This window comes from Haplochromis burtoni, unplaced genomic scaffold, assembly GCF_018398535.1.
Source record: "Haplochromis burtoni strain Fernald_Lab_line unplaced genomic scaffold, NCSU_Asbu1 Contig_12, whole genome shotgun sequence".
NCBI classification, from domain to species: Eukaryota; Metazoa; Chordata; class Actinopteri; order Cichliformes; family Cichlidae; genus Haplochromis; species Haplochromis burtoni.
In genome coordinates, this window is record NW_024582373.1 from 1,733,247 (window position 1) to 1,758,934 (window position 25,688).

The window sequence follows — 25,688 nt, forward strand, 5'->3', positions numbered from 1 at the left end:
ACCTGACTAAAAGCCGCAGGGTTCAAAGCTTGTGCAAAAAGTAGCGGCTTATAGCCCGACAATTACGGTAAGTAATGCGTGATGTGACCAGGAATCAATGGAAATTTATGAGGGTGGGGGTGATGTGTTCCCAGAGCTTGGTGCATGTTAGAAGCCTAGCAGCTGAGTTTCTGGACATACTGGAGCCTGTCCAGGACTCCAGGACCTCACTGCAATAATCCAGCCAGTTGGTGAAAAAGTCATGGATGACGGTCTCTGCTACAGGTGCTCATCAGGTGACATTTCATTTATATGAGCCTGGAATGGAAGTGTGAAGCTCAAATTGTCACCCAGATTGTGAACTTCTGGGGATAGTAGGATGTGGCGACCGACTATGTCAGTGAGTAGATCGCCAATCTTCGGGAGTACGGCTTTGAAGGCCACAACAATAAGTTCTGTTTTATTACTGTTGAGCTTGACTAGGTTAGATGACATCTGTGTTATAATTGCAGCTGACATGACCAAACTCAGCCTGCTAACCAGTTTTTCAACAGCTGAAGCACAGAAAATGTGAACACTGTGTGCCATTCTCAAGTCCAATATCTTTTTCTTTTTTTTTTTTATGCTGACAGGGAGCACTTTTTTAAAAAGCAAAATATTTATTTAATTCCAAGAAAGCATAGAGAAATGAATGCAGTATGTCATATATGCAGACTATTCAGAAAGCTTTACCTGCCATGTTATTTGTGTCATCATTAAATCTATCTTGACTCACATACTGTCATTGTGTGAGTAAAGCAAACTATCTCACTGATGCTGTTTGACTAAATAACATTTAGCAGGAGAGGTTCGATTACACTCTGTAATGCCAGACGGACACAAACACTCAAAATATACTGTAACGTGATATGCTTGCATTAATATAAACATGCACTTGCTTTCAGTTTTTGCATGTGTCACTTTGAAATAGAAAACACCCAGTGACTCACTACAATGCCTTCTCATCACACACCACCCAGAGCATGTAAATCTACTCTGCAGCTCCCAGTGCAATGCTGATCGCACTTTGCGTTTTCAAATAGCCGTAAAAAGGTCTGACACGGTGTAGTCTGAGGCTGTTCCATCAATCAGGCCTCTTCCCTCGTTGTCAACAAACCAGCAGGCGATGCTTTCTCCATTCTTCACATCCTTGTTGAAGTCTTTTTGCCAGTGTCTACAGAATATATAGATGTTTTTTTTCAAGGATGATTTGCACATACATGAAAGGAAACTAAATTTAAGGCTGAGTGAATATTATGCACACTTCTAAAATTTAAGAAGTCGCCTCACCTTGTCACATTCAGCCTTTGCCCCTTCACGTACATGGTGGCATCCAGTTTCTCCTGGCCTTCACCTGGACGCAGGTCTGTCAGCTCAAACACAACCCCACGGTAGAACTGACCTGTAGCAAAATAGCTTATGTGACATCTTTTGTTTCTGTTTTAAGAATTAGTTTTTAGTAAAAACAAAAGAGCTACAGGGGTGTCGAACTCCAGGCCTCGAGGGCCGGTGTCCTGCAGTTTTTAGATCTCACCCTAGCTCAGCACACCTGAATCAAATGATTAGTTCATTACCAGGCCTCTGGATAACTTCAAGACATGTTGAGGAGGTCATTTAGCCTTTATGGTGTGTTGTCTTGTATCAAGGTTACATCTAAAACCTGCAGGACACCGGCCCTCGAGGCCTGGAGTTCGACACCTGTGAGCTACACAGTCACTTTATTACTATATCAAAGCTTCTTGCAGTTTAATACCTAGCAGACCATGAACTGAAGCAGACAAGTGCTGGCTGTCCAGAGTGTAGAAACCCAGGTAGTCTTGGTGGTCGTGGCGTCTCTTCCAAACCTTTGTGTGTCGGATGACCCTGAATTTCACTGAGTGCCTCAGCGTCACTGTCAGACTGCAGTTTTTAACTAGCTTGAGCTCCATACTTGGTCAGAGGCATCCAAGATGGAAAACACATGAAAAAATGAAGGAAAAGAACTAACGTCATTTGCAAATGTGATTAAGGTACATATAGTAATTATTGGGACTGAAAAATGGTTTAAAATATTTAATAATTTCAACTTTACGCATGTGTTTTGCCTGGGGATTTTACTCACTTGGCATCTCTGAGTGAGGTGGCATCAGACCACAGCAGCTTGACCTGCTTGTTATTGTAGAAAACAGAGATATCCTGAATGCTCACATCCAGTCTCACCCCCAGGTTCTGATGTGTGATACCAAAACGGCCAAAGTAGGTGTTCACGTTACCATCCAGAGCAACTTTCTTCTTGCTAATTATTTTGCCATTCACCACAAAGCCTGAAATGAGGGAGGATAATGAATTTGGAAAATTTGAAAAAAGAAAATTCTCCCATTAGAACGAGTCCTTCAGTATCTTCTTGATGCATGCTCAATCGTCCAGGTAAGTAAATCCCCAAAGTTTGATTCTGTTCATCTGGACGTAGCGTTTTTAGTGGGAGAAACGTTTCATCTCTCATCCAAGTGACTCAGCTGACTGCAGGTTTCCCCAATCTTATAAACAGTACATTTGCATAATGACTGAAACCAGCACACTGAAGGAACAATAGGCTGGGAGGTCAGTTCCTTGATCATTACAGTAGTGCTAGTTTCAGTTGTTATGCAAATGTACCATTTATGAGACTGGAGAAACCTGCAGTCAGCTGAGACTGAAGAAGTCACTTGGATGAGAGATGAAACGTTTCTCCCACTGAAAACGCTACCTCCAGATGAACAGAATCAAAGTTTGGGGAGTCCTTCAGAAAGACTCAGGACAGACCTGATTTGGGGTCTCTGACCAGACTGAAAATGGTTCCTGGTTTGTCGTTGATGTTGAAGCACAGAGCGTCGTTTTTATCTGGAAGCTCTATCATAAAATGGGGATCTCCATCAACTGCAGCAAGTAAGTCTAGAAAAAAAAGGTATATCTGAGTAAAAAGCTAATTTAATTATTGAGCTGACAGGTGTGTTATTATAATAAAACAGAGTCTGCACCAACAGTAAAACTATCTTACCTGCCCTTATGACAGCAGTGTACAGCCTGGTTTTTCAGAATTAAATGTTTTCAGTTAAATACACTTACTTGACATTTTATTAGGTACATCTTGGTAGTACGAGGCTGAACCCCACTTACCTTGAAAGCAGCCTTAATTCTTTGTGAAACGTGTTAAACAAGGCTCTGGTAACAGTTCTCAGACATTTTGGCCCAAATTGACATACCATGACCCCATTAATACATTAGTATTACTAATATTGTAACATTGTATTTGATATGGCAGACGTCTTAAATAATGACGGTCAAAACATTCACAACTCCTGAGTTTCTTGAGTCTTCTATGAATGTTTTCATTAACTGTATAAGGAAGCTGTAATGCTTACCTATTATAATAGCATGAAATGAAACAAAACAAAACACCGAAACCACCTGTCAACTATTTAAGTCCGTAAAAAAATGTTACATATGAAACACTTACCATCAATTACACGCGAGCCGACAGCAGGCGATGCATGTGCACCTGCTATAAGCACAGTTTCCTTCATATGCATTGTGTAAGTCAGATAAGATAAGAAAGGCTTTACTTTAGGCTTTACCAGATTTGGGAAATTCTTCTCTTATAGCAGTTTAAAAAGTAAATGAAAACACATTAAATTCCATTCAAAGACTTCCCATACCCATGTGTCTTTCTGCTTGCTGTCGCTGGCCTGTAAAATAGGAAAGAAATGAAAAAGAAAAAGTTATCTTTGCCAAAGTGATGGGAGAAGAATGTTTCTGCTAATTTAATAAGCAGTGGATTTTCTTCCTCCTACTTTCAGTCAGCTTGTCAGCAATGAAAGAGCGATCAGCTCCATTCTCGTTTTCAGGCTTGGTGACCACCAAGGATGTGAGAGGGGTGACAAAGTTATACTTCAGAGACAGGTTCAGAGCCTTGGCTTCTATATTTCCTCTCTCCTCTTTAGTACTGAGAGCACTGGAAGAGAGACAGAGGACAAGATGGACATGACGTTAATAATTCATTATGATGTATAACATAATGTTTAACGAAAAAAAAAAAAATCACCATCAATAAAATTTTCTGCACGGTAACAGAAAAATTTCCCCATGAACCAACCTGTTCTCCAGCTGCTGCTGGATGGTGAGGTAGGCCCACATACGCTCAATGAAATCTCCAAAAATGTACCCCTTTTCTGGGTACGCTGTCTGCCAGTCAGTCACACTGGCCTTTCCCTGTGCCACAAAGTTCTCTTCAGACTTGTTAAAAAGGAAAGATTAAATGACAGACATTATTCTGTGCAGCCACTCAACTTTTTTTTTTTTTTTTTTTAGCAAGCTGACATCAGCATGCTAATATTGTTTCAGATAATTACGTTTCATAGATATTCAATTATTAGAATCTGAGATGGTGTTGACAGTGTTTTCCAAATCTGCAGAGTAACTGCAGCATCTAAAGTTTGTTCAACTTGCAAAGCAAAGCTTCCATGAAAGCTTTATGAAGCTGGCTAAATAACTCAGCTTACAGTAAAGTACATAAATATCACATGAGCTTTGAAAATGGGCCTTTATCCCATCATCCATCTTAACACATTTTATGACTTTAGCATTAAACATTTTTCTTATTCCATATATTTATTTATTCTTTAAGTCTTTAACGTAGGGTCTTTACCTTACAATATAAAGTGTCTTGAACTGACTATTGTTGTGATTTGTCGCTATATCATCATTAATTGAATTGAACAGCACACAGATTTGTTTTCATTTTAGTTTAAAGAGTTGAAGTTCATGAAGCACTTACAGTTGGTAAGGTGGGTAGATATATGCTGGTAGGAACGTAGTACTAACTTTGTCATAGTTGTTTAAGGTATTTACACAGATCTGATCTTATAAGCATAAGTATTGTGCTTCACATAAGTATAAAGATGGATGAAAGCCACTAGCTTAGAATCTTAAGTTGAAAGCAGAAAAGAATGAAAAGTAATGAGACTCCACTTGATGTTCGGACAACAACAGTCAATTACAGCTCGGTTCATTTACAGTTCGTGAAATTCCATATTCAGCCACAGTGAGACTGAATAATAAGGCTCATTTGTATGAGCACTAACATAGATCTGAAGTCAAACTCATGTTGTAAAGGAAATACTTTAATAATGTGCTCTCCCTTTTCTCACCCCGTGGGCAAACACTTCCACCAAGAAGTTTTCCACGTCATTTTCCTTCAGCTGACCAGCGACCACGATCTCTGAGCCGTTGAACAGCTGGCTGTAGTGAGTTTTGGTTAAGAAGTCTGTATTCTCTGAATAACGCAGATCCACCTCCAAGAGCAGAGGGCTGGACACTTCCTCGTAGAAACCCTGCAACAAAGACACAAAATTGTTGCCATTTATGTAAGGCACAAACTAGCATTTCTACGCTTGCATTGATTTTCATGTTACAGTCATTAATGTTCTTAATTTCTTGCCTTACCTTGAGTTGAATGGCAGCATCTGAACCCTCAAAAATTCTCCGGGCTACTCCTTTATTTTGCCTGCACATAACATCCAGGAAGGAGTAATCCACATCATTTCCAAATCCAAGACAGAACAGAGACATGATTCCTCCAATAGCAGAAAATACATTCTGCTGGATTAGCTGGGGGCTGGTCACCCCTGCAGACACAAACACACTTACATATGAGCATGCATTAAAAAGCTTCCATTTCCAATGAAATTGTCGAGTTGGGTGTCAGCTTTACATAACAAATCAGTTCCATCTTACTCCCTAACATTGTTAATATTCATTTATATGCTATTATAAATGAGTAAAAAAAAATGCTGCGGGATACAGGTTCCTCTCGCGTTCTTAGCTCAGGGTGAGCAGGTGGGTGAGCTGGTGGTGGGCCCAGCAGTTGCTTCGTGGCTTCCTCCGGTGAGCACCTGCCGGGCACATGCCGCTCCCACCTAAGGAGTGGGGATGGGTGAGGCACCAGGCAGCGTCCTGGCTGATTGCAGGCCCCGCCCCACCACCTACCCCCATCGCCTGACTGAGGCCGCTGAGCCTGGCGGCTCTCACCCTGGGAGCCGGCATGGGCGCCGGAGCAGCCCGGACCCCTGTCTCTCCCTGCTGTCCCATATGTGGATCCACCACAATTTTCAACACACAGAATGTTTAAGATTGTCTCACCACTGTTTGGCATCCCGTCAGTCAGTAGAAAAATCATATCCATACTCCTCTCTGGAACTTTCTTTTCTTTTCTTTCTTTCTTCAGCAAACTAACTGCATCCAGTATAGCACTGTTGATGTTGGTGCCTGAAAAGCAACAATGCTTTGAGAACGTGAAAATCTCATCATGTTCAAACTTTTACTTTACTCTTTTACTTGTTAAGCCTTGACCAAAAGATTGATAATATTCTCTCTATGCAGCAGGACTGGATTTGGTTTAATTAGACTATAGCTCTGTACAAAAGTTCTGAAGACGTTTATTAAAGTTCTGAAATGAAAACAACACCTTGATTGTTTAATCTACACAAAACCTAAAAGTGTAAAAAAAATAATATTACTCTGTTTTCTATGGTATTTTGAGCATGACTCTTTCTTGGCCATGGCAGCTACTTCCTGTAGCTGTCTGTGGTCACTAATCATTGAATTGTTCTTTGTCCAGGGTGAAACAATTGTACAGGATAATTGTTTAAGAAATAAATAAAATTAATAAATTTCTCTAATCTACACATGGATAAATTATATATACATACACCTGCGTAATATTGGATTAAATATCACTTAGCAAGTTGCACCTCAACTAGATCCAATTGATAGCCATCAACAAGCTTCTGGCATAATTCTATATCTAATCACTCTTCTTAGCAGAATTGGTAGAGTTCGCTTAAATCAGTTGGTTTAGAGGCATAAACCTTTAAAATGTAGCTCACAGATTTTCAATAGGGTTTAGGCTGGGGCTTTAGAAAGTTAGAAAGTTAATTTCAGAAGGTCATTGTTGCCCTGCTACAAATATTTTCCTGTTGGAACACCCGATTGTGTCCAAGTTCAATCATTTAGCAGCTGATCTGAGGTGAAGTTGAAGAGTTTGGAGGTAATCCTGCTTCTTCATTATTCCACCGATGTTGTGCAATGTACCAATACCTCTTGCAGCAAATATATGATGATCACCCTGCTTGACAGCCTGTTCCGTGTTCTTAGGTTTGAAAGCCTCACCTTTACTTCTCCAAATATTCTTCTCGTCATTGATATCAGATAGCTCAATCTTTGTCTTGTTTGACCATAAAACTTTTCCCTAAAGAACATCTGACTCGTCCATGTGGACTGCTGCAAATTTCATTTGAGCTTAAAGATGTCAATTTTGGTGCTGGGGTGTCTTTCTTGGTCGGCACCCTCTCAGTCCTTGATAGTGACGGTGGTGTTCCAGCAATCTCCAGTTCATTGTAGCCTTGAGCCTTTGTGGTTTCTGTGACGTTCCTCAATATCCTGATGAATTTCCTCCCATCTGAAGATGACAGTTTGGGTCTTCTTACCAGTGTTGGTCAAGTAATCATGTTACTTTACTGATTACTTATTTTCAAAAGTAATTAATTACTTAGTTACTTTTTAAAAACATGATTTACAACCTGAAGAGGTGATAAAGCGATAGATCATTCAGCCCAATTCTACTTTTTCTGCATAATCCATCATACAAAATGTAATCAAATGGAAAAGTCTCTTTTTAAAACTTGTTTTATTAGTTTTAATCCTTTAGCTTTATGCATCAAGCAAAAATGTAATTATATGCAACATTCTCTGACTGGAAACCTATTTTCAGCACATAAAATATTTTTTTGTGTTTACACTCACTCTTTCAAATATTTGCGAGGAAAACCCAGCAGAAAATAAATAAAATCAAAGACTAGCGGTCCTGTTGCTCTATTTTCACCCCTGGTGCGGGTGTGCCGCAGCGGTCAGTTGAAGAATCCGCGTCATGCACACACACACACACACACACACACACACACACGCACACACAGTCACGCACATGTGCATTTCACACACACCTGCGTTTCGCTAATCCCTCATTCAAGATGCATCTTTTGCTCTTGCAAACACACTTGTTCACCCACACACACACTTGCATACAGCAGGTGCAGGCTGACTCAGCGCAGTACCTGGGGGGTTACAGTGGAGAGGGAGGGGCACTGAGAGATGTTTTTGGCTACCTGCAGAGCCTCTATCCTCAGGGCAGCAAGCACCAGCTCCTCCTTGGCCGCACACATTGGGAGGGCCGAATTTCAGTGGTAAGGGAGGAGAGGTTGCAGCCCAAGAATGACAGAGTAAGAGGGAAACACATGAAATTTGAGTTGATCTGCCATCTACATTTTATGCACCAGTAATCTATTTTACCCAGCAAGCTAAAAAAAAAAACTGCAACTTATGGAGGAGGAGGAGGAAAAAATGGGAAAATGAAAAGGCAGGATGTAACACAGTGACACAACGGGGAATAATGTTTTGTACAAAAACACACACAGAGACAAATATCAAGGCCCAAATATGGGTCGGCAAATTTATCAAGTAGGGTCTTGTGTGGTTTCTCAACACACCTGCAGTTTTTGGGCGAATGCTGTGGGGTTGGTCTCAGCCAGGTCAGGCTCCAGGTACTGCAGGGGGTCGTCACACTCAGACAGCCTGTCTAACAGGGGCATGGCCAGGGCTGGCGCAAGTGCCTCCACGGGGCCCTGGCTAGGGGGCTTCAAGGGCACCAGGAGGTATAGGCAGAAGGGGAGGGAGGAGGGGGCAGGGGGACAGCATGGCAAAGCAAGCGCTGAGATTTTTTTTTGAGTGGCAGCATTGGGAGGTGGTTTGCTGAATCTGAGCTGGGAACCTAGTGTGACTGACTGGCTTTTCATTATCAGTGACAAGGATTTAATAAGAATCCCTGTGACTGATGGTGTTCACTTTGGAGGGCTGAGTCACAGCCAATGACAAAGCATGTTCAGCTTTGTGAGCATACCCCTCACTAAGAGTTGATTTTGAGAATGCAAGGCAAGCATATTGATGCTACATTATTTATATCTGAGAGGCCTGTTAGATAGAACTGGAGAGGAGTGGAGCACCAGTGCGGCAACATTGACTGAATATTCTGATTGGATGCTCGAGTTTCCCATTTATCTGCACGCACAGCAACAGTGCCAGTGCGGCTGTATATATAAATTTAATCTGTAGTTTGCGTTTTGAGTTATGTGCACTGCAAAAACACCTCTTAAACACAGGTTATTATAGTATTAGAGTGCATGTGCCACACCCTCTCTGCTCCTAGACATTAATTTGACTTATACACTGGGCAGTATTAAAACTGTTTTAATTGAAAATTGACCTTTATAGCTATGAGGTAATGAAAATGCCAATACGTCAAAAAACAAACTTATATTTTGTCCCTTTTTCATAAATGACTCTGATTTTCAAGAGTAATAATTATATCACATTGAGATGAATGCAACAGAGCCTAAATAAATATTCTGAATAATTAATCCGTTAAAGACTCCCACACATCTTAGAGACATGCTTTTTTGTGTGAAGTAAGTTCCTGACAGCTGACGGGATTCTGGCAAAAGCCCTCAAAACAAAAGCTCCTCCCATGCTGTTACATTAATTGGCAATTCATGTATTTCAGAATATGGACAAAGCAAGATTATAGGATTTAAACAACTCACGCTCTTCTTTGAAATGTGTTTGTGGCAAATGTGTTCTCGCCGCTATTTTACGTGACCACATGACTGTAATCAGGATACTAGACTGATGGCTATCTCAGCTCCAATTTAACAGCTTCTTTTTCATTTTGAGGTGCTCCACTTACTCTCCTGCTCTCGTCTTTTACTTAAACAAAAAGAAATCCCACTGAATCTCAAGGTGTGGTGGAGGAGTGTACTGTAAGTGCCAACTCGAGGAGTCAGTCCCACAAGTGATTAATGGGAGGAATGCAGGTTTTTCTTGGCATATAAGAATTAAAGCTTGAGACTACTCTGCTCAGTCAGCAGCTCTAAGGCAGGAGGATCAGAGGAGCATGTGTCGTCATCTAAAGTCAAGATTCCTGTATGATGTATCCTAGAACTTCTTGATTTAATGGAACGAAAGCATAGCTATTCCAGTCTCCCTGTACTTAGGAGTTACACTACAAACATGAACAAATGCGGAGTTAGTGTCCCATTTTCGATTATTGCCACAGCTTTGTCACTGGTAACATATTTGTCGGTGACCCCTCGTGCACAGTGGATGGGAGCGTTGTGACCCGGAGGTGAACACTCCAATCAGGAGGCGAACTCTCAGTACAGCTTTGATTTGCAGTGACCCAGTGACCCATGGAAGCAAAAAGCCCCCTACTGCTGACAGAGCCATGGATCGTTCTACAGCTCACTGCTGAGGGCCGAATTTTTGTGGTCTCTTATGAAGTTTTTTTTTTGGTGCCACATTATTCGATATATAATTGGTTTTGTTTGTTTTTTAACTTTGAGACTTTACTTGCTCTCAATGTGGACCCGCTACACTGAAGTTCCTTTCATAATGAAGCTTTCTACATCATAAAATTCTAGTTATGCTTTAAATGATTATTTTCCAACATGTCCTGCATTCTTCTAATCATATTTAATGCAGACAAAGCTGTATGTTGTGGATTTTTAATACACCTAAAGTCCATTTTGAAAGGTCTTCAACAGGGCTATATATACATATGTATATTGTATATATGGATTGTGATGACCTGATTCTTCTTGAGTGGCGTTATGAATTTTTCAGATAAATCTGCCAGAGCTATATCTTCCAGTGCCTGAGTCTGCTGAATTTTTCATTTCTTCATTTTTTTCAGCGTGCAGTCGAAGCTCAAGTTTAAGGCCAGGCCCTTAAAGCTGCGACAAAAGGTGGATGTTTATGTCAGACATTCAATATGACAGGAACATGTACTCCACAAACAGCACTGCCCTAGATACTACAGCCTGTGTATGGAATCATCTAGAACTTGTATGTGCTGAAGTCTCAAAAGGAGTAGAAAAAGAATAGAAATAACATCTTCTTTTGTTTTTTTACTTAATTTCTCTGCACAGAGATTAGTTTCCATTTTCCAGATGTGCTAGGCTCTCTCCTCTTTTTTTGGTTTTACCTTGTGTGTCGACCATGTTCACCATGCTTCTGTCTTTGTGTAAAGCCTCTCCACTCTTCAGATGAAACATCACATATTATTCTAAGTGCAATAAAAGACCTAGTGAAGGTTCCACATAATGCCAGATGGGGAGACTTGTCTATACATGCTCCCACCCAGCACACCCAGTCTCCACCCACTTTCGTGTTGCCCCCCTTCCAAAGCATCCAATCTTGGGGGAACACTGGGCGATCAATGTTTTTTAGAAGGGGTCTGTGTTGTGAGTTGTGGGTTTTGAGTTTGCTTGTCCCCTCGGGTCGTGGAATATCGATTGTCATGCCCATCAGAGTCTCAGATCACATCGATATTCTTTGTGAAAATCAGGGTTAATGGACTCCCATGTTTACATGCAAACACTTCCCCCTTTCAAACGCTGTGTTAGGTTTTGGGGGCGGAATTGGAGATTCCCCATTTCATTGTGTTTTTTTTGTCCTCCCAGGCAAAGATAAGATACCTGATACCTCAATACAGCAACTCACTGTGACTACCAGTCCCTCGGGCTAATGTTATTGTAGTGAGTCCTCAATTCCTCACTTTCCCATGAGTCTACAATGGATTTATTCTTCTCATATTTCCAGTGCCTCTCTTTCCTATTGCTCATTGACAGTCAGTAGGAAATATATTGTTTCTACTCTTATTTCCAGGGCAATGAACATTCTTTGTATGTCACACAGAAATGCATTAAAAAAAAAATTTCTTTGTTTTTATAATTTGTGTTTTTTTTCATAGAGGCACTGTTCGACTGTCTTCAAGGGAAGACTATAGTGGAGCTGAAGTTGAATAACACACATTCACACTCACGCATAGTTTCTCAGAGTCTATTGTTTACCCCGTGCATCACTCTGGTTGGCTAAGCCGAGTGCTGGAAGCTTCCATTGTGTGAAAAGGAGGCACAAAAATGACATTTTCACTATGCAGCTCATTGCACGAGTCAGAGGGACCCTGGCAGGAGAGAGCCAAATTTGCAAGGTGCTGGTAATGCGGGAGTGAGGGACAAACAGAGTGAAGGGGAAAGCGTCTCTTAATCAGACTGGATTTGGGGGGAGAAACTGCTATTGTTTGGCTCCCCCATAGTTGCAGTCGCAGATGAAAAAAAAAAAGAAAAGCTGCTTGTCTTTTTAAAGGCACAGGAGGCTGGTGTCAGGGGAGAGAGTGAAGGAAAGAGGGGGGAGGAGGCAGCGAGAGCAGCAACACCGCTCAGCGATCTCAGCAACCAAAGAGACAAGAGGCACCTCTGAGAGACTTGCATGAAAACAGGATTACACTTACATCCTTTTTGTTTTGGTTCATTCCCTCTTTTACATCCTGCTCTTGGATATTTTGTTCCCTCCTGTAGCTTTATTTAACGCCAGATGTGAAGCAGGAACATTCCACGTCTGTAGAGGTGTAGAGGATCGGGGATGATGTGCATAAAGTGAGGAGCCCTTAATCATCCCGTGTTTTGCTCCTGATGCGAGAAGCTCGCTCATCCTCTGCACTGCAGCACTGTACGCTCAGCCAGCCTCCGGTACAGGCTCCCTGCCTGCCTGCTCTGCAAGGATCACCATCAAAAGGAGGAAGGAGTTTTGGGGGTAGCAGGTGGATGTGGAGGGTGGCCGGAGAACAGGAAGAGGCAGGGGGGGGCAGGGGTGCTGAGCTAGTTGAGGATGGGAGCCAACGAGTCCATGGAGCAAGGACAGAGTCCCTGTCCCTCTCAAGAACACATGTGAGTGAACTTAACTTTAACTCTTGCATCGCTGCTCAGTGTGGCGTCTGAAGATGTTCAGAGGTGTGATCAAACCCATTAACAAGGAGAACAACATCATAGATCCATTGAGAACTGAGGTGTACTGACATGTGGTGTGTTTGTTTTCTATGAATTCATGGCTTTGCCTTAGTCTTTCATGCCACACGAATGCTCAGTGTGCCGTCACTTGTGACTATAGGTGCATACAGGGCTGATTGTTTGTTATTTCACTGATACGGCTGAGAGATGAAGGCTGAAGACAATCCCTGTGGCTCACTTTTTTGTTTCCCTCCTCTGTTGTTGTTGTTTTTGAAACCTTCCCACTTCAGCCTATTAGCTCTTCCCTATGCATTCTGCCCACAAAACCTTTCCAGCCTGTAACGCTCTTGTGTAGCCAGCTGAGGATGCCAGTATTGTTTTGTTGTTTGCTATTGTGATGTCAACAAGGATGAGGAAATCGGAGCACGTGTGCATGCAAATGCACATCGTTTTGCCTGCGACTACAGTACGGATGAGACCTGGCTCAGCGGAGCCAGAATACAGTGCAGCAAGTACTGCTGGGAAGCTGGTGGGGTGATGTTTCGTTCTCTGGGAAGGAGGACGCGTCTGACGCGCTGGGAGTGGGACGTGGTGACTGTGTTGAAATAGAACACGCTGCATGTGTGTGTGGCTGCATGTGTGGGGTGGGAGGGAGTTACCACGGGAATATCAGTGGATGAGAGAAAGGGAGTTAGAGGGAGCGAGACGGAGCAAGAGTGCTCCACTTTGCTTTGTTTTATTTATAACTCAGACACACTACTGCGCCCGGGGGAGCAACAGAGGAGAGAGATCAGGGAAATGGACTGAACGCTGGTGTTTGTGTGCTGTAGAAATTAAAGATTAATGGCATAATAAAGTCATTTTTCATCTTAAAGTCCTACAAAGTCTAGGCCTCGGAGGACTGGATACTCTTGTATTAATATTCACAACTCACTGCTGTGAGCTTTTATCACAGGCTAGCTGTAATAAAAGTCAGCAGCTATTTTTCTTAAAGGTGTGCAGAGCTGTCCCAACCATTAACAGTACGACTTCTACTTTACTCCATCAGTTGTGGAACACTGTTTAAGGCACTAATAAGAAGCTTTCACACATCAAAACATTATATGTTACTAATCGGAGTGTACGAAAAAAGACCAAATTACTGACTTTTAGTTCTTTTCAGTCACATTTTATTTTAAAATGTAAAACAAGAGTCCAAGCTCTTTAATCATTAGTTATTATTAATCTCTGGTTCTCATGTCCTGTCTTTCTCCCTTCATCCTTAACTGATTATACCAGATGGCTGCTTCTTCCTGAGCCTGGTTCTGCTGGAGGTTTCTTCCTATTAAAAGGGAGTTTTTTCTTTCCACTGTCGCCAAGTACTTGCTCATAGGGTGCCGTCTGATTTTGGGGGTTTTCTGTCTATTACTGTAGTGTCGTTACCTTACAGTATAAATCATCTAGAGGTGACAGTTTTTGTGATTTGCTGCTATGTAAATAAAATTGAATTTAACTGAATGAGGACTGGGGCATTGTCTCTCGCCTACCTTTGCTTTCCAAGGTAGGAGAACGAACCAATCATCTGATCTCATAATCCAAATGGAGAGAGATGTTGCAGCCCCCTACTTGCCGATCGCCTGCTTTACTGGCGTCAGCCTGGCCTGTTGCCTTTTAATGCGCCATCTGCTTACAGTCATTGGTCAGATTAGGCTAAGTGTGGTATTACTCATAAAGATTATCTTAGCCTGACATTCTATCTTAATGGCTTCCTTGTTCTGAGACTTTGGACAAATGACCCCAGATTACAGGTGATCGCTGATCAGAGTTGACGTCAGCCTGGATGGAGATGAGAGACGAAAACTTCAAACCATCTGCTGTTTGAGAGATTATTTTGATAGTGCAGGTTCAGTAATCATTTGCAGATGTCATAGTTGTTTGTGTTTTTTTTCCCACTGTAAATCCTCTGCAGGCTGCTCCCTGTTAATCCCATCCTAGAAACTGTGCACGTGCTTTTGTAAAATGAAAATAGGTTGTAGCGTACAGTGGCTATGATGCAATATTTCATATTCAGACTCATTCATCAGTAGGATAAATGTGTCGGAGCTCCCTCTGTTGGCCTCTGTAGTTAAACTATCTAGGACAGGCATAGTATGCCTCTATATTTCATTATGATGCCATATTTTCCTCTTCCTTCTCTGTTCCTAGTATAGATCAAAACACAGCGTTACCTTATTAGAAAAGACACTTTGTAAAAGTTGTGCCTTTTTCATTATCCATTTTCTTTGGTGATAATTAGTTTGTCACTCATAATTGCTATGAAGCATCCAACAGATTAAGATAAAGATTATTGCTACTGCTACTTTACGCTGTTCTTTCCCTTTTTGTTGGGGGGGAAGTAGGTTCTTTGTTGGCCAAAATGCTAAAAGCAAATCACAAATCTGCCCGATGCTGAAACCCGTGCAGAGCTGAGAGTGGAAAAAAAATCGCTGGATCAGGAGCAGAAAACAAAGATGTAATGAATTTAGAGGTTTAGCTTTGGGGGTGTATGACAGTCAAGATTTGATGGAGGGAGTGTGCAGCAGCTAATCCTTTAAGGCTAATCAAACAGCAGCTTGGAGACCATCAGCCTGCCTCTAGTCCTCCCTCCCTTCTTCTTTCCCCCCCATCTCATTCCATGTCTCCTTATTTCTCTCTTTAGTGACGATGCCAGATTTACTCTTTTTGCAAAAAACGGACGATTGCTCGTCTCAATTTACAATTTAAAATTTATTCTTTTGAGCCGGATTCTGTTTTTGTGTCGGTTTTAACCCTGCTCCCCGTTTCTCCCGGCGGCTCTCCCTCCAGCGCTCTGAAAGCTGTTTAGACAGACTGCGTTGGATTCGGTTGGAAGCAGCGACACAGCTGGCTGTCTGAAAAGCAGCATCTTCCTGCCTCACGCTGCAGAGTTTCTGTCTCCAGGCAGTCATCTCAGCCTGCGAGAGGCTGCTATTAACTGCTGCTCTCTTTGTCTCCGCTCGTCCCCATATTCCCGACTGCTCTCCCACACCCTGCTCATCTTCTTTCTACGTTTCATCAGCTGCTATGTAGCACAGGAGCTGCTGCTGATATGGTTGCATTAACACAGTGGGCATTCCCCGGTGATTATTATTCATCTTATTAATTTCCATGATATCCACATTTAATTATATAAATTCTGTCGGTGTTTGATCGAATAGATGCCAGTGGAATAAATTAGAATAATGATGGCCAATAAGGACATTTACTGGATTAAATAATAGAGCAAAAGTAAATAGAAATTGATCATGTTTTTCCTAATGAGCTTTGAACAAAAGGATGCTGATGCAGCAGCTGCTTACCTCTGTGTAGATCTACAGTGTGCATTTATAGCATTTCACGTATCATAATATACTTCACTCAGTCAGCTGTGGGGGCCTTTTTAGGTTGTGTGTGTATTTTCAACAGCGTGGATCCAGACAGCTTTTCTTCTTCCGTATTCGTGGAACATATGGCGCGAGCAACCTCTAGTTACCATAGCAACACTGTGTTTGCAGTTGCATGAAAAATGCTATCCACAAGGACATAAACAGAGCTCTGAAATGAGCCCTAATTACTTTGTTATTGCCTTTTTGCTTTATTTGCATACATCTGGAAAGTAGAAGCTTTTGAGATTTTTTTTTTTTTATTTAAAAACATTAACTAAGCGGCTAAATTTCTTTTTTTATCGATGAATTAACTGAGTGGCTTTATTTTGTACAGTAAACCTAGATCGGTGGTCTGTAAGCTTATTTGCTCTTTGCATATTACTACCTGTAAGTGGGTCCTTGTCCTTGAAGCTGTCTGTGTCACTGCCTGCCTGACCACCTGAATGTACAAAGCAGTTACTAGTGACTGATCCAGATGGATTTGTAGGCATACCCGTCTTATCCTGCTGGGACACACTAGGCCCTCACAGAGATTACAGCTCTGTCTCACATCTAGACCATGTGCTGTCTCATCTGGCATCACAGCACCTTTGCAGAGTTAAGATAAAAAAACAAGTATTAATTACGCCCACCTAATATTTGATATGCTGTTGGTGTATTAACATTCATGTTTTAGATGCATGCGATATTGTTACAGCAGTATCTGCTGTTGCTGTAATGTAATGCTACATTACTGCTAGCTTGCTTGGTTTCTATTATTGACCACATTGAAGGCTTAAGTGGTGTCCCATGTACCCTTCTCATTCATGGTACACATTTATTTGAGCCATTGAAAGCTTTGGAATTTGCCTGGGGGGTAAATCTCTGTGTGTCTTTGCTTGAAGAAAAGCAAAATTTGTTGAATTCAGGCAGGAATGGACAGTATGAATAGAAAAAGATTAAAGGGTGCTGTAACATATATTACATGCCAGTTGAAATGGTGTTATTGCAGTACAGTATAATATACAATCCAAGAGAATGAGGTTTAACTGGCTGGTGTGTTTTAGACCTGTGCAGTGTGGTTATAGCAAAGATTTTCAGGAAAAAAGGAGGAAGGGGTAGAGGGATGGAGGAGTGAGAGAGCGAGAGAGAGCGAGAGAGAATATAGTGTACTGCTGGAGGTGGGCTTCTGCAGGCGGTCGCATTTAGATTGGGAGACAGCATTTCCTACTGAACAGGAGTGGAGACAAACTGATATGGCTACAGATGACAAAGAAGAGCAGCATGAAAGGACTGTAGATTAGAGACAAAGAGATCTGGATACTAGACGACAGAGAGAAGGAGACAAGGCAGAGGGAAGGCTGCATCCAGGATCCTATCTGTGGGCTCCTACCTGTGTGTCAGGCAGTAGCTCTGGTGCGGAGAGGTGCAGCCCACCAGCAACCATGGCAGTGAGTGCGTGGCAGGCTCTGTCTCCACTGCAGTGGGCTCGATGGGGCTGGGACACTCTGCTGGGTGGGGCAGGAGACGGGAACAGCCCAGACGCTGATCCGGCTCTGGGGCTCCTTCGCCGTCTCTCCTGGGGCTCACGTCATGACAGCATGATCAGGGCTGCCGGGGAACCGGTCAGACAGAGGTGAGACAGGATGGGGGACCGGAATCATATACCGTCAGATAATCCATTGATCAGCATAGCATTAAGCTGGGTAGCCAGGCTATGTTTCCAGCTTCGCTGCCACTTGTGTACTTGAGTGTGTTTTGCTGAGAATGATCAGATGTACAGACTTTATTTGCACGCAGAAAGCTTTAATTTCTCATTGTTTTAATTCAGGTGTTTCCGTATTTCCTGTGTATTTCCTGTATTTTATAGCTGTCATATCTCATCAAGGCTCTTGAGGCTTTCTGGTATATTTGAGTCTTAGTGTGTGCTGTGTAAGGTAATGCTTTGTCTCAGGCGTGTCGTTATCTGTCACCTCACTGCAGATTCAGCATTCTCATTGGAGCACCTAGAAATGAAAACATAAACTCATCATAGCCTGGAGCTTTTTAAATTTTTTAAACCATCACACATGACAGGAAATACTCTTACTGCCATTCCCACATGATGTACTGCAAGCGTGTAATAAACTGTGTAGCCTCTGATTAAAAATACCTCCAACATACCGTGACATAAAGAATAACATTAGAGCTGCACGACTGGAAAATAATTCTGTCCTTCGTGATGATATTATCTTTCACCTTTTTCTTGAGATGGATGGATATTTATGTTAATGAGCCTGATATGGGTCGTTATAGTCCAGTGGGTATCGGCCTGCTTCACAGCACCTTTCACTTAATGTTTCCTCATCTTTTATTGTAGGAGCTCAGACTCTGATGGCGCTTTTGAGACCCCTGAATCTACAACTCCAGTGAAGGCTGTTTCTCCAGCTGAGCCTCAGATAAAGCAAACAACATCTGACGAGAAAGGTACAGCAGGACAATTATTTCATGATCTTTGCTTAGTTTTATACCGATTTAAGCTGTTTCACTATTGAAAAAGTGTTGTTACTGGATGGATTGTTACACCACCTAGTGGAATGAAGTTGTAATTTAAATCTGGCTTCTTTTTTTTTTGCCGTGTCAGCCTACAGCGCTCAGAGCTACATCTCTGGGGACACTTTATTCTCTTTTATGTGTTTTTTTCATGCCTTTTTGTCCAGTTGGGACATTCATTGAATTATTTATAACACATCCATCTCTAGAGTTTAAAGTGTCACACAAAGACACTCACAGAGCAGTTAAATTCTACCATAGTCTACAGTACTGTGCAAAACTTCACCCCTCATTTCTTTATATTTTTCAGAAAAGCAGGAAATAGGTCCAGCAGTTTATTAAAATATGTGCAAATACAGATGGGAATAAATAAAGTTTTTACAATTCTACTGAGCTTAGTCAATATTTGGTATGACCATCTTTATTTTTCAACACAGCCTGAACTCTCTTAGCAAAGCTTTTGTGCTGAAAAATGAAGCTGTTGCCATTCAGATGCTTACCAGATGGTACTGTATGGTGGATCAAAATCTGACCATATTTTTCTGTATTCATAAATCCCATCAATTTTGACAAGATTATCAAGAAAAGGCTAAAACGCCTCCCCATAAAATGATAGGGTCTTCACTGTACTTTATTCTTTGGCAATCACCTTGCAAAAATATGATTTCATGCCTGTCTAACTGTATCTTTGCTATTTTTCACTGATTCGGAAAAAAAAACAAGCAAGAAAAAAAAAGCATGTTTTGTTCGACTGAATGGTTGGATTAGTTAGACTCTAGAAATCTTTGTCTTATGTTCCACATCTTTCAATCTCCTTTTGCAGTAGAAGACACCTCAATCACTGATCCTACATCTGACTTCACTGCAGCCGAACTACCATGCCATTCTGCGTCAAATACTTTTGATGAAAACAAGCCCATCGCTGCCAGTGGTACATATAACATTGACTTTTTTGCTGCAGAATCAACGACTCACACTCTAACCCGTTCTCTGAGCCTCCAGGGAGGAGAACTAGATAGTTCTGCTCTGTTGGACGGATCACCTTCAGGAGGTTTCCGTCCACACTCCGAGTCTTTCAGTGTAGGCACTGAGAGTGCCCCAGGGACACTCCGCAGGCCCAAGAAAGGTCGTCCTGGGTCTGTAAAGAAAAAGCCTCTTCTCAGACAGAACTCTAACCCAGAGAGCCCAAGGCCAGACTCATCCAGCAGCACCCCAGAAATTAAGAAGCGGGCGAAACCTCGAACAGCCAGCCCTCTCCAGGCTCAGGAGGAAACTGAAGGAGGCTCTGCAACACCGAGTCCTGGAGGAACGCAGCGAAAAGCCAGAAAGACCCGTGTTGAGACTCCTCCTCCCCTGCCAGAGGAGACCAATCATACCACCCAAGAGGAGAGCCTTATTGTTGCTGCCTTACCTTTATGCCAGGAGGAGATACCCCTCCCTGAAAGTCAAGCAGACAAAGAAGAAACCCCCATCCCTCCCAGTGGCTCCTACAAATGGGATCCAGACAACTTTGAGAACATCAACCCCTTTAAAACCGGAGGTAGTAAAATTGCCAATTCCCCTGTTTTGGGTCGTAAGGAGCCTGTGTGTGCCCCCATTTCCACCCCTCTAGAGAGTCCCCCCGTCCCATCTGAGGAACCACATCACCCCAGTCCACCCGCTCCTATTAGAGAGCCAGTCACGAATCCTGAGGAGCAGCCCATTATACCCAAGCGTCAGTCACTAAGACTGGAGTTTGACTACTCCGAGGAGAGTGGTGAGGCATCACATCAGGCCTCTCCTCCACCTAAGAAGCTAGGCAAGAAGCCAGGTGCCAAGATGCCTCTGAGGAAACCAAAGCTGGGGCTGAAAAAGGCGCCTCCAGCACAGACAGAGCAGCTGGACAACATTCCTCCGGCAACTCACAACAGCAACGAGGATGAAATCCCGGCAACTAAAGCATCTTACACCTTTGAACTCGACAAGTATGAAGATCCAAACTTGAATCCATTTACTTCAAGGAAAAGTATCACCAACTCCCCCAAACTATCCAGGCCGCCTTATAACTTTGATGACTCCATAGACCCTTTCAAAAGCTCCAACAAGTTGGCCAATTCCCCTCCTAAGACTTCTGCCTCATTTGAACTGTCATCCAATGACAATGATACTGAAAATGACAACCTCGGGGAATTAGAGGACCAGAACCAGAACAAACCTGCCAAGAAGAAGAAAACTCCCATCAAATCGTAAGTTCACTCTGTATTACCAGAGGATTGTCTATTCACAGAAAAGTCTGCATCAGTCTGTGAGGATTTTAGGTTAGTCTGTGTTTATATGTGGTTCTCTAGCCAGTTTTGCCAGTGTCCTCTGTCTGTCTGTCTGTCTGTCTGTCTGTCTGTCTGTCTGTCTGTCACCTGTGTCTGTGTATTCTCATATGTCACAGGAAGTCCAGGGGTGTGTCTTCTCTATGTTGTTTTTTGTAAGTACAGGGACAACACAGCCATCCACCCTTTTGCCCTCTAATTCAATCTGGCCCTCTTTGAACCAGCATGTTGCCCTGTTGTCCCTATTAACAGAAACATCAAAATCATTTGTGCTCGCTATTAAATCACTGAAACTCATTAGAAACGTACCCATTTTAACTGGAGTATCCATGCCAGTTTAAATCACCCATAATCCCTCCAATAGAAGATCCCGTTAGTAAATTAATGCTATATTTCTATTGACTTATGGATGGATAGTGGTGAAAAACTCTTTTGTTTTTTGTTATTTTGCTTTCCTTTTTTACACTGAAGTATCTGCAATAATTTTGTTCATCTGTATCCAGTTGTAAGCGTTTAACAAAGGAGGTGCTGGTGCCCCCTCTGGTGTTCATTGTTTGCTATTGAGGAAAGAACGAACGCTACAGTGTATCAGCGTGTGCCAGGATCACATACAGTTTGAAACAGGCTGGACCAGAAGCTACATTTCTTTTAATGCAGTGAACTACAACTTAGTGATAATATTTAATGAAGGACCCAGATATCATAAAAACATGTACAATGTCAACAGTATGTTTTATTGCATGTGAATTACAGCAAATTTGGCTCAGGCCACATATCTGATACTACTGCTATTTAATATATTTTTACAGGGATACATAACCCTTTTATTAATTCAGGCATGCATTACACATTAAACACTGAGCATAAAAACAACAGGGTCTATGCAGTCCTGTGAAAAACTAAGTACATCATTACTGCTTTGATAGGAATTAAGGGGGTAAGTAGTAGCCAGGTGCTGCTAATGCACCTGATTAACCGATCATGAGCAAGTGAGAGCACTGAAGCAGCACTGTAAAGAAAGGTTGGTCAAAATTCCTCCACAACAATGTGAGAGACTGATAAAGTCTGAGAAAAAAGAAAACTGCATAGAGCCGTGTGAAAACTTGTTGTTGCACGTGACTGTATGTATTTACAGTGTAAGTAAGTGTAAAATTGGATAATTCCTTCTAAAGGTTGTTGCAAAGTTCTAATAATTAAGCTACAGTATTGTTTACCTCATCATCATGATCACTAAACCTGGAAAACCAAGCTGCTCATAACATAATATTAATTTTCCATTACTCTTCACTGTCCAGTTACTAACTATAGATTCAGCCCTCTTCAGAAGCATTTACTGTTCTATCCATTTCAGCCACACACAGTAAGCAGCACTGTTGCACATGTGGAAATGAACTATGCAAATTATTGTTTTTTGCAATGATAATTTTATGCAAAATCCAGTCTTTCCAACTAGCTCATATTTTAGCATCTACGACTACACAAATGCTATATAAATGTGCAGCAAATGCAGAATTAAATACAGATAATGATTGACTCTAGAGTTTGACGGTGGATCTTTTTATATCCCCTCAGTAATACTTTCAGAGTGAAGAGGTCGCCAAAGAAATCACCCTTATCTGACCCATCACAGGTATGTATCTGATATGCAATCTCGCTTGGCTCTCCCGCTTTATCTATGTGCATTTCTCCCTCTTTCATGTGTCATCACTCTCTGCCGCCTTTTTTTTGTGTCGCAGGATCTTATACCCGCAGATGAACCTTCCTCCCTTCACCAGCAGGATGACCATGCCACAGATGAGGAGAAACTAGCCTCCTCCACCAGTCATAAGTGGGCAGCCCTGCACGACATGGATGGAGATTTAAACTCTGACCAGCAAGACTTTCCTCAACCGTGCGACCTTACATCCTTTGTTAATGAGAACAGCCTTCCTAAGGAGACTCCAGGTGAGGCATAACTGTCTGACTCTCTGTAACTCTCGGTAATTCAGAGCTTATGTCTGGATAAATCCTTACATACTGTATATGAATCAGAAACTTTACCTTTTATTCATACTGCTGTGTTATTGATTTTTCTTGTGGCAGCGATATAAGTCTGCTGGCCCAATTCTGTACTACCCTCTGACCTTACGCAAGAGCCAACGCTTCCCAGAGGCTATCTGGTTCACCCCATCTGGGTCAGAGATGGGAAAACAAACAGCCCTGCTTCGTCCTCTGAACTTGTCAAACCAGAGCTCAGCACACCACTGATGCGTCTCTTCATTTTGTTTACTGTATCTAATGCTTTGTTTTGCCTTTCCCTCTCAGTACAAGACTATGAAATTGAGTACATGGAGAAGATTGGCTCCTCTTCCCCAGTGAGTATTTAATATTACAGACAGATTGTATTTGAGCTTGTCTTATGGTCACTACTTTTAGTATTTATAGCATTTATTTTACATTGTTTGTGTGCTATATGATATTTTAGCCTTTAAAAGTAGATAGTCTTCGTTCTTGTTTTTAACCTTGTGTGTCTTTTAGCCTCCGTCTGCAAAGAAGCCATCTTTGTACTTGAAGTTGGACTCGGTATCTGACAACTTAACCAAAAATACATGTGCGCATGGATCTGAACCCAGCTCCCCCTGCACAGGGTAAAATAGTTTACTTGCTACGCTTGCAACTTTGTTTCTTTGCTGTACTACGTAATGGTTTTGTTAACGTATACTACGTGAGTTTTACACTGCATTTTTAAGTCCCTTTCTTATTCTCGTGTGTGCTAAGTGTACACCACAAATAATGTATAATGCATTCGTTTCAGCTCCTTCAGCAATGTTTTCATTAATGCTGTCGTCCATCATATGCGATGCATTACATGCCGTGCCTTTCCCCGCCTCATCTCCTGTTGGGTTTTTCTCATTCTGTGCAGGAGTTTTGAAGAGATGGAGGCCCAGATTACAGCAGGTATGAAGACACCGGTGCTCAGCTCCCGGCCTGGCCCCGAGGGCTCTGCTGCAGACAAGGGCAGGAAGAGAGAAAGCGAGGTGCTCAGTCGAACACAGAGCACAGAGATGGAGGAGCAGGTAAGTCAAGTGCCTTTGTGGACATTTAATTACAGTTAATTTGTTGTGCATAAATGTAATTTACACTCATGTCTAGTCATTACCATTTAAGGGGAAACTGTCATGTTTTTTGATTTCGGAGCATTTGCACCATGCTGTTGTTTAGTCACAAGGGGGAGACAGTGCCACGCTGTAAATGCTTTGTCATTGGCTGTGACTCAGCCCTCCAAAGTGAACACCATCAGTCACAGGGATTCTTATTAAATCCTTGTCACTGATAATGAAAAGCCAGTCAGTCACACTAGGTTCCCAGCTCAGATTCAGCAAACCACCTCCCAATGCTGCCACTCAAAAAAAAATCTCAGCGCTTGCTTTGCCATGCTGTCCCCCTGCCCCCTCCTCCCTCCCCTTCTGCCTATACCTCCTGGTGCCCTTGAAGCCCCCTAGCCAGGGCCCCGTGGAGGCACTTGCGCCAGCCCTGGCCATGCCCCTGTTAGACAGGCTGTCTGAGTGTGACGACCCCCTGCAGTACCTGGAGCCTGACCTGGCTGAGACCAACCCCACAGCATTCGCCCAAAAACTGCAGGTGTGTTGAGAAACCACACAAGACCCTACTTGATAAATTTGCCGACCCATATTTGGGCCTTGATATTTGTCTCTGTGTGTGTTTTTGTACAAAACATTATTCCCCGTTGTGTCACTGTGTTACATCCTGCCTTTTCATTTTCCCATTTTTTCCTCCTCCTCCTCCATAAGTTGCAGTTTTTTTTTTTAGCTTGCTGGGTAAAATAGATTACTGGTGCATAAAATGTAGATGGCAGATCAACTCAAATTTCATGTGTTTCCCTCTTACTCTGTCATTCTTGGGCTGCAACCTCTCCTCCCTTACCACTGAAATTCGGCCCTCCCAATGTGTGCGGCCAAGGAGGAGCTGGTGCTTGCTGCCCTGAGGATAGAGGCTCTGCAGGTAGCCAAAAACATCTCTCAGTGCCCCTCCCTCTCCACTGTAACCCCCCAGGTACTGCGCTGAGTCAGCCTGCACCTGCTGTATGCAAGTGTGTGTGTGGGTGAACAAGTGTGTTTGCAAGAGCAAAAGATGCATCTTGAATGAGGGATTAGCGAAACGCAGGTGTGTGTGAAATGCACATGTGCGTGACTGTGTGTGCGTGTGTGTGTGTGTGTGTGTGTGTGTGTGTGTGCATGAGTGTGTCTCAGCCTGCCTCTCCCTCCCCTTAAACACACCATTTTGAGTGTGACTGTGAATCCATGGCCTTATCAACATGGTGGCTGTACAGCTGCATCCACAGTCCCGCCACCTTCCGCGTCCCCACATTGGACTCTAACATGGCTTGATGCGTCCCAGCTCCCACCCTGACTACCAGCGAGCTCCATTAAGCCTTAGGAACCAAGTGCTGTGTCTTAGTCCCTTGCCTTTGTGATGCATGTTGGGCAACATGCATGTTGCCTGTTTCATGAGAAACTTACGTCAGCATGAATGTGACTGGGAAT

The 25,688-nt window shown here is 42.5% G+C and overlaps 3 protein-coding genes across 14 annotated transcripts in view; 1 reads left to right on the forward strand and 2 right to left on the reverse strand.

The window, feature by feature from the left end:
* Positions 1 to 625: 625 nt before the first annotated feature.
* Positions 626 to 7,602, reverse strand: LOC102312871 (inter-alpha-trypsin inhibitor heavy chain H3). Of its 3 annotated transcripts, XM_042215098.1 has the most exons (13): positions 7,204 to 7,602; positions 6,175 to 6,300; positions 5,479 to 5,660; positions 5,184 to 5,366; positions 4,130 to 4,269; positions 3,828 to 3,988; positions 3,693 to 3,722; positions 3,494 to 3,538; positions 2,800 to 2,928; positions 2,120 to 2,321; positions 1,772 to 1,947; positions 1,309 to 1,420; positions 626 to 1,192 (listed from the first exon to the last, which is right to left on the reverse strand). In XM_042215098.1, exons 2-13 carry the CDS (start codon positions 6,215 to 6,217, stop codon positions 1,054 to 1,056), a joined length of 1,542 nt encoding a protein of 513 aa, XP_042071032.1. In that variant the 5' UTR covers positions 6,218 to 6,300; positions 7,204 to 7,602; the 3' UTR covers positions 626 to 1,053. The 3 variants fall into 3 exon arrangements, with proteins under 3 accessions (XP_042071032.1, XP_005915453.1, XP_042071038.1); XM_005915391.3 differs by having other exon boundaries at positions 6,175 to 7,602; XM_042215104.1 differs by lacking the exon at positions 3,494 to 3,538 and having other exon boundaries at positions 6,175 to 7,602.
* A 369-nt stretch (positions 7,603 to 7,971) lies between these two features.
* Positions 7,972 to 8,959, reverse strand: LOC121812568 (transforming acidic coiled-coil-containing protein 2-like). Its single transcript, XM_042215109.1, has 2 exons — positions 8,577 to 8,959; positions 7,972 to 8,237 (listed from the first exon to the last, which is right to left on the reverse strand). The coding sequence occupies exons 1-2, from the start codon at positions 8,880 to 8,882 to the stop codon at positions 8,133 to 8,135; spliced, it is 411 nt and encodes a 136-aa protein (XP_042071043.1). The 5' UTR covers positions 8,883 to 8,959; the 3' UTR covers positions 7,972 to 8,132.
* Positions 8,960 to 9,370: 411 nt separating this feature from the next.
* Positions 9,371 to 25,688, forward strand: part of LOC121811768 (transforming acidic coiled-coil-containing protein 2-like) — a 35,402-nt gene continuing 19,084 nt past the window's right edge. For 3 of the 10 annotated variants that reach the window (XM_042215117.1, XM_042215121.1, XM_042215128.1), the window contains exons 1-11: positions 9,371 to 17,945; positions 18,669 to 18,775; positions 19,665 to 21,066; positions 21,264 to 21,299; positions 22,717 to 22,774; positions 22,881 to 23,088; positions 23,449 to 23,498; positions 23,662 to 23,771; positions 24,047 to 24,200; positions 24,619 to 24,765; positions 25,105 to 25,197. In XM_042215117.1, coding sequence (XP_042071051.1) covers positions 17,755 to 17,945; positions 18,669 to 18,775; positions 19,665 to 21,066; positions 21,264 to 21,299; positions 22,717 to 22,774; positions 22,881 to 23,088; positions 23,449 to 23,498; positions 23,662 to 23,771; positions 24,047 to 24,200; positions 24,619 to 24,765; positions 25,105 to 25,197 — 2,556 coding nt within the window. In that variant the 5' untranslated portion in view covers positions 9,371 to 17,754. The remainder of the gene's footprint in view (positions 17,946 to 18,668; positions 18,776 to 19,664; positions 21,067 to 21,263; positions 21,300 to 22,716; positions 22,775 to 22,880; positions 23,089 to 23,448; positions 23,499 to 23,661; positions 23,772 to 24,046; positions 24,201 to 24,618; positions 24,766 to 25,104; positions 25,198 to 25,688) is intronic. The other 7 variants (XM_042215124.1, XM_042215157.1, XM_042215142.1 and 4 more) reach the window with 5 other exon arrangements.

Bases quoted from the DNA above. Each gene is read 5' to 3' on its own strand.
- LOC102312871 (XM_042215098.1), bottom strand. From the start codon at position 6,217: ATGGATATGATTTTTCTACTGACTGACGGGATGCCAAACAGTG. The intron at 2,929-3,493 runs GTAAGTGTTTCA...TTTTTTTTCTAG, and splicing joins CGGCTCGCGTGTAATTGATG to ACTTACTTGCTGCAGTTGAT. The intron at 1,193-1,308 runs GTGAGGCGACTT...TATATTCTGTAG, and splicing joins CAAAGGCTGAATGTGACAAG to ACACTGGCAAAAAGACTTCA.
- LOC121812568 (XM_042215109.1), bottom strand. From the start codon at position 8,882: ATGAAAAGCCAGTCAGTCACACTAGGTTCCCAGCTCAGATTCAGCAAA. The intron at 8,238-8,576 runs GTGTGTTGAGAA...TGTGCGGCCAAG, and splicing joins CATTCGCCCAAAAACTGCAG to GAGGAGCTGGTGCTTGCTGC.